The sequence below is a fragment of the Pygoscelis adeliae genome, unplaced genomic scaffold (genome assembly GCF_000699105.1).
Source record: "Pygoscelis adeliae isolate BGI_AS28 unplaced genomic scaffold, ASM69910v1 Scaffold459, whole genome shotgun sequence".
Taxonomy (NCBI): Eukaryota; Metazoa; Chordata; class Aves; order Sphenisciformes; family Spheniscidae; genus Pygoscelis; species Pygoscelis adeliae.
The window spans coordinates 182,555-189,547 of record NW_008825435.1 but is presented as its reverse complement, the minus strand read 5'-3'; the positions used below and the strand labels follow the sequence as shown (position 1 = coordinate 189,547).

At 52.9% G+C, this 6,993-nt stretch overlaps 2 protein-coding genes and 2 non-coding genes across 4 annotated transcripts in view; 3 read left to right on the top strand and 1 right to left on the bottom strand.

Annotated features, from left to right (window-relative positions):
• The window catches only part of LOC103922939 (zinc finger protein 850-like), a 158,981-nt gene that overhangs the window by 51,403 nt on the left and 100,585 nt on the right, over positions 1-6,993 (bottom strand).
• Positions 74-146, top strand: TRNAV-CAC. The gene has a single exon. It is a non-coding gene; the product is annotated as a tRNA-Val (tRNA).
• TRNAK-CUU lies at positions 423-495 on the top strand. Its single transcript has one exon. It is a non-coding gene; the product is annotated as a tRNA-Lys (tRNA).
• LOC103922923 (tripartite motif-containing protein 7-like) overlaps positions 3,114-6,993 on the top strand; it is a 6,421-nt gene continuing 2,541 nt past the window's right edge. Inside the window, exons 1-3 of the mRNA XM_009331147.1 lie at positions 3,114-3,530; positions 5,092-5,187; positions 6,526-6,756. Of these exons, the coding sequence (XP_009329422.1) occupies positions 3,114-3,530; positions 5,092-5,187; positions 6,526-6,756 (744 nt within the window). The remainder of the gene's footprint in view (positions 3,531-5,091; positions 5,188-6,525; positions 6,757-6,993) is intronic.

Below are 6,993 nucleotides of genomic sequence, written 5' to 3'. Positions count from 1 at the left end.
CGGCCCTCGGTGCCCGCCGCACCGGAGAGGGCTGCACAGCCGTAGCCCCGCGGGGCCGAGCGTTTCCCACCGCGTTTCTGTAGTGTAGTGGTTATCACGTTCGCCTCACACGCGAAAGGTCCCCGGTTCGAAACCGGGCAGAAACACGCGAGTTTCCTTTTTTCCACCTTTTTTTTTTCTTAATTTTCCGCACCTCCACACGAGCACTTTTAGCTCTTACAGACGCCTTCGCCCCGCACCTTGCTCCAGGGCTGGGCAATAGCCGCTGGGTAACAAACCGAAACGAACCTGCCAGTCCGGAGCTCTTTCTGCTCTAGTCCCTCTCCTGAGACGAATCCCCCCCAAAATCTCCCCCACCCCCAACTGCACCACCTGCATCTGGGGTGATGCTCAGAAGCTGCACCATCCCCTTAACCGTCAGAGCCCGGCTAGCTCAGTCGGTAGAGCATGAGACTCTTAATCTCAGGGTCGTGGGTTCGAGCCCCACGTTGGGCGCTGAATCTTTTCCCCCTCCCCTCCGTGGGGCACTAAACTACATCCCTCCCCCCAAAACCCACTCGTGAAAGCGGCTGAGCCCCAACTCTTCATGTTTTTATTGAAAGCAAAGGGTTGGGTTTTGCGGAAGGAAGGAAAAGATCTGAAACCAGGGATGGGAATCACAGCCCTTCTTCCACCATTTTCCCTTTATAGAAGTTTTAATCATAGCCATTTTTCCATCATTTTCCCTTTATTTAAGTTTTCCGAGCCCAGTTCGCGTCACACAGGGCATCAGGGCCCCGTCGCAGCCCGTTTCTTACTCCCTTTTTGAAGCAGAAAGGCCGGCAGCGCGAATTCCCCTCTCTGCCACTTTTTTTCTCTACATTCATTTCCTTGGGGTTTTTCTTTTGCTTTGTCTTCCTCTCTGGTTTTTAGAGGTATATACTTTTTTTTTTAACTCGCAATTTAGAGAAGTCCTAAGGCAGAAGAGCTCACATCGATGCGCAAAGTCAATGCCCGAGGGAAGCTGCAGCATCGTAGCAGCTACGCAGATGATATAAAAAAACCGCTATTCTGGAGAGACCCCAAAGAGCTTGAACTGAGGCCGGATTGTCACCACACTTGTGAGAAACGGAAAAGGACATTTTACTTTATTTTAGCCTTCATTAAAAGGGCTTGCTGTGATCTTATAGGTAACTCGTCCCTAGGTACTGGTCAGCACCACGTATAATAACCACAGGTACCACACCGGGGGTCAAAACTCTGGCTGCGGCGGAGAAAAAAAGGAGACCAGCATCTTCTCAGCTGAATTAGGGGTTTTCAAATCACCTCGAATTAGTGGCAATGAGCCACGGGGTCAGAGAGGTGGCCGAGGTGACGTCAGAAGTGGTGGAGGACGGCGGGGAAGCCACTGGAAAAAGACATCAGGTTTGCTCATCTTAAAAAGGGGGAAGGAGGGAGATAGCAGTGGATTTAGAGACTGGTCAGCGTCGCTTCATTTCCTGCAATGTACTGGAAAAAATACCTAAGCTGTTCATCACCTAAAAAATAACCGACGTGGCTTTGCAGTACGTTGAGTTCCTTCCCTTGCGGGGAGGAGAAAAACGGGGATTTTAAATCTGGATGGACCAGGATTTTGAAACTCTCGCAACAGCAAACAAGGGGACCGTGGACTTGCTGATAATTCAATGCTGAGCATCGAAACCCGGCGTCCAGCTGGGTGGGTTTGCCGAGGGTTGGGCTGCGCATGAGCCTGTCGTGAGCCTGGTCTTAATTAATATTTCCCCAAAGCTTTGGCTGAAGGAGGTGGGATTGTTGGACTCGCAGGTCGGAGACCCAAGGGAGGGTGCTGAAGGCTGGGATCAGCGCTTGCATCGGTGGGCAACAGCCCATGGGTGGGTACACGATGAACATTTATCTGCTACCAGGGAATGCAGATCCCGTGCCCAAACACGCAGGCAGGAGTATTTTTGGCATGGGAAAAGCCGTTGCCCCAGGTGGAAAATTGCCTGTTGCTGGAGGAGAGCACAGAGGTGTCTGTAAGAGCATCCCGACCAAAACCCTTTCAGGATGGGTCCAATCCTGGTGCCTGACCTCGGGGCAGGGAATGACCGTGGTGACCCCCGAGCACGCCCTGACTTATCTCGCTGAGGACGTCTGAAGGACTTCTCTCATTTTTTTTTTTGGTGCTGCGTGATTCATTTCCTCCGTCGAGTCACTTCTCGCGGCTCAGGAGCTACAGGCGTCCCCGCGCGGCCAGAGCCGCAGCTGCGGAGGTGGCCAAGAGGAAAGCAAAGCTTAGATTACTCATTTGCAATTAAACCAGCGACTCCTCGGCTTGAGCACGTACGGAGGAAGGAAAGAGGTACACGACGATGCACGAACGTATCGCAGGGCTGTAACCCGATTTGGCGGATCGGGCCCGGCTGGTAATTAAAATATACACCCAGCTGTTTCAGCCTGGGCAGGGTTTGACCCAGAGGTCCCTCAGACCGGGTTTATTCCTGGTCCTGGCGGTTACGTGGGAGCGTCCTTCCCTCCTGCGGGCTGGGATCACCTCCTAAATGAGCGGTGAGGATGCTGAGTATCCAGCAGCAGCGCTGAGCTCAGGTATTGCCGATCAACCCTATGGCTCTTCCTCCAGCCGGGCTCAAAAACACCTGGGAAAAAGAGGGAAGAAAAGGGTTTTTTTTTCCCCGTAATTTTGTGTTTTGGCTGCACAGAGATGCTGGTGAGGGGCAGGGGGAGAGCGATGGCGTCCGTAAGCTGTTCTTGCTGCCCAATGCTCCCCACCGTCAACTCGTTATTTGGGACTCGAAGGTCACGGGTCGGGATGAGGAACTTCTTTTCCCTCTTCTCTCTTTAGCAGCAAACTTCTGAAGACCTTGAAACGCCTTTTGGAGTGACTCAGGTTTCAGAAGGGTGTTGCAAAACTGCGTTTTGCGCAGAAAACAGCTTGAAATTCCCCTTTCTCCGCCCCTCCTCCCTTTTACATCCTTTACGAGGCTGCACTTTTCAAACAAGACCTCCCAGTTCAACTAGCAAAGGCTAATCGAGAAGGAAACTTCCAGCTGCTGCCAAAAGAAAAAAAATAAAAATCAATGAAGCGAAAGTAATCGTGTCATTCTTCTTCAGCCATGGCCGAGTGTGACCCGCTGGAGAGTCTGCAGAAAGAAGCATCTTGCTCCATCTGCCTGGATTATTTCAGCGACCCGGTGTCCATCAACTGCGGGCACAGCTTCTGCCGGGACTGCATCACGCGATGCTCGGGAAAATCGGACCGGAGGTTCGCTTGCCCCCAGTGCCGAGGAATTGCCCAGAAAAGAAAATTTAGACCGAACCGTGAGCTGAGGAACCTGGCGGAGATCGCCAAGAAGCTGAGCTCGAGGGCAGGGTACGCGGCCGCGGCGGGCAGCCTGTGCCCGAAGCATCAGGAACCACTCAAGCTCTTCTGCCAGGAGGACCGGACAGCCATCTGTGTGGTGTGCGACCGCTCCCACGCTCACCGTGCTCACACCGTCGCCCCCATCGAAGAAGCCGCCCAGGAGTGCAAAGTAAGAAATCGCAGCAGAGTGCTTTGCTCTGATGTTTTGGGGGTTTTTTTGGCCCGTCAGAGGCTGAGGTCTGCTAGCCGGGGGCTTCTCCGCCTTCCCAAGGATGAGGGGAAGGATGTCCCGTGGGATTTCCCAAGATTTGGGATGTGGCAGGTTGGGCTGAGCTGGCAGATCATCTAGCTGGGGTTGCTTTGCATCGCTGCCTTGGCTCCAGCCCTGTGATGCAGCCACCCCGGTCTGCGGGCGCCCAGATGCATGGTGAGGGGCACAGCTCGGCTTGGGGGCACGCGGAGGCAAGCAGAGACTTCAGGGTGCCGGGTCAGACCCAGCCCACCAGCAAAATCCACTCTTGGGGTCACCCCCAGATGGCACGAATTGGTTAAAGCCTGATTTTCACCGCAACCTCCAAAGCGGGATTTCAATTTAAGCTGCTCAGGGTGACCTTGTCAGCTTGGATCCCGTTACAAAAAGCCACCGCTTTATTTGCTGTCACCCTCTCCGGGGACCACAAAGGAAGCTGGGGCCGGTAGCTCACAGAAAATACCCAAATTAGCAGAGCTGGACCCCACCTTCGCTCACTTGTGCCCAGGCAGGGCTCTTGCTGGTAATTTTTGTGCAAGAATTGGATTGGAAATCCCAGATGAGTTGTCCTTTCCACTGTAAATCTCTCCCGGAAGGAATTTCTTTCTGAGCAGCTCTCTCAGGATAACCGCGACGATTCTGGGAGGCATTTTTAATTCCCTTGAGGGAGGATGGGGTCAGGAGGAGGAGGAGGAGTTGGTGCTTGTGCGGAGGAAGCTCGGTGACATTTCATCCTGCCCACAGGGGAAGAATTGACTGGGAACGGGGAGGTGAAAGGTGACATTAGTCACACCGTGAGCACAAAACAAGATGGGGGGGGAGAAGAAGTGAGGGGCAGGAGGGAGAAAGTAAGCTGATAAAAAACAAGAGGGGCTCAGGGCGGGATGTGTGCGCTGCAAACATCCATCGGCATTTGTCCTGGGAGGGTCTTTTAGGGGTAGATGTTAAAAAACGCGCATTTCTAAGGTGCAATTTATCTCCTCCTAAAAACAAACTCTGGGGACAATATTCATTATTCCTTGGTCTGCAGAAGGAGCTGAAGGTGACAAGCTTGAGCAGAAACGCTGATTCTGCAGGTGATGGGAAGTTGCAGCAATTTGGGGGGACCTAAGGGTAAAAAAAATGGATGTTGTGCTCACGAGGGGATAAAATGAGCCGACCAAGGCAGAACAGGTTACGGTGAATGCAGAAAATAACTGGCCACAAATACACCGGGAGAAGGAACTGGCAAAGACTAGAATCGGGGTGCAAATGAGGCTGCAATATTAAATACTGCTTTTATTTGACTCTTCATTCACAAGATGCTTCAGAGAAAAGGTCCGGGGTGAAGAGGAGCAACAGACTAAAGAATACTTAAATATTTCCAAGTTCTGGCCGTCTCACGCTCGAACACACCAGGAATTAGCTAGATCAACACTGAAGCCACGCATCCCTCTCCCCAACAACTTGCAGATTAATACTATTATTTTTTTATGCCCAGGAGCAAATCCAAAGCAAACTGAAGAGCCTCAAGGACGAAAGAGAAAGGCTCCAAGGATTAAAACTGACGGGGGAGAAGAGGAGCCAGAAGTGTCTGGTAGGTGCTCGCTGCTGCTGCATGCACGGAGATATCCTCTGCAGGTCTGATAAAAGATGTTGGACTGGCACCGAAATTTGCAGTGAGGAGGAGAACACCTCCAGCTGCTCCACCCAGACGGGCGCATCTCTCTTTCACTCGCTCCATCTTGGTGAGGCACCCATGAATGAAACACAGATGTTTCTCAAGGGGAAATTGGCAGCCACAAAACGCTGGTGGAGAGCGAGGTGGTTTCCGAATGGTTGAAGGAAGGTGCTCGCAGCTTAGCTGAGCCACGTTTCAGGCAGAGGAGATGGGCATGTGGGTCCTCCTGGGCAGATCTGCGCGATGGGGTGGTGGGATGGTGCTCCAGACCTCTCCATCTTCGCCGCGGACTGCTGCATCCCAGGAGCCGCTTTCTACCATCCAGCCCTGGAGATGGCTCAGCCAGACCGAGCATGAGGTCCATGGGGGGTGCTTGTGTCCAACTCGGACCCTGATGGGGTTTTTCTACTGCTGCGTAGCTGTCTGGGTCCCGGTGAGGGTGGTGGCTCTCGTGGCAGCTTGCAGCATCTGAGCATCCAGATGCAAACACATCTCCTTTGGAGAGTGCACCTTGCCAGACGTTTCCACCACCTCCCAGCCCTGTTTTGGGCTACCAGAGGTTGGGGGATAGATCCGTAGCTCTAAGGAAGTGAGAGATGGTGATTTCCTCAAAAGCAGAAGCAGAAAGCATGACAGACGTTTCATTGCAGCTTCATGAGAACGGGGAAGGTTGCCGGGGTGAACGTGAGCAGAGACGGGCAACGGCTTTCCTGCTAAATTAAGTGGGGATGGAAGGAAAACACCATGAACATGCTGCTGGTTGCTCGTGCCGCAACCCTGGCCTGGATTCGGTCCTGTCCCATCCAGCTACCGCCCTCAGTGCCAACACCTGGGCGTTCTGGGGAATTGCACGTGCCAGGGACCGTTTCCAACAGCCTCTGCAGGATCTCACCGCTGAATCCTCCCTCTCACCCCAGTGTCCTCAAACACTATCCCAGCAGGATTTGTCCCATCAAACACTTGCAGGTGCCTGCATGCAACGCCCGATCTCCTCCCGGCTGTGGGAAAAACATGAAGCAACACTGCCCTCACGTTTCTCGAGCTGAAAAATAAAAACAACCTCCCCAAAAGGCCAGAAGTATTTTATGACTCCGCAGGGTATCACACAAAGCTCCAAGGGGACCCAGAGCCACGTGCTATGGACTTAGACTGGCCTCAGGGCCAAAGGCCAGACCTTGCTCCTGTTTTATTTAACCAGGTTTTGTAGGTTTCAGATTTCTTCTGTTCTCATCCCTCCCCATCTGTTCCTTGCAGCAGCAGACAAGAGCCGAGAGGTGGAAAATCATGTTGGTGTTTAAGCAGCTGCACCAGTTCCAGGATGAGCAGGAACGTCTCCTCCTGATGTGGCTGGAGGATGTGGAGAAGCAGATAGTGCAGACCCAGACCGAGAACGATAGGAAGATCTCCGTGGAGATCTTCCACCTGGGCAACCTAATCCAAGAGCTGGAAGGGATGAGCCCACAGCCAGAGAATAAATCCCTGCAGGTGAGAGCAAGGGGTTGGGCAATGGAGTTTGCAATGCTCTGAATGTGCCGTTGAGGCGGTGGTCTCTTCCCCTCTCCCCGGTCTCTTTGCCTTGACACTTTGAGCAGTTTATTTAGATGCTCGTTTCCTGAAGGAGCCGTATTGTACATTGTATGTCAACGCTAATGAGCTATAGCTATGTCATGGCCAACCCATGAGGAGGAGGACCCCAGAATTAGTCTTTCAGCATCTTGGAAG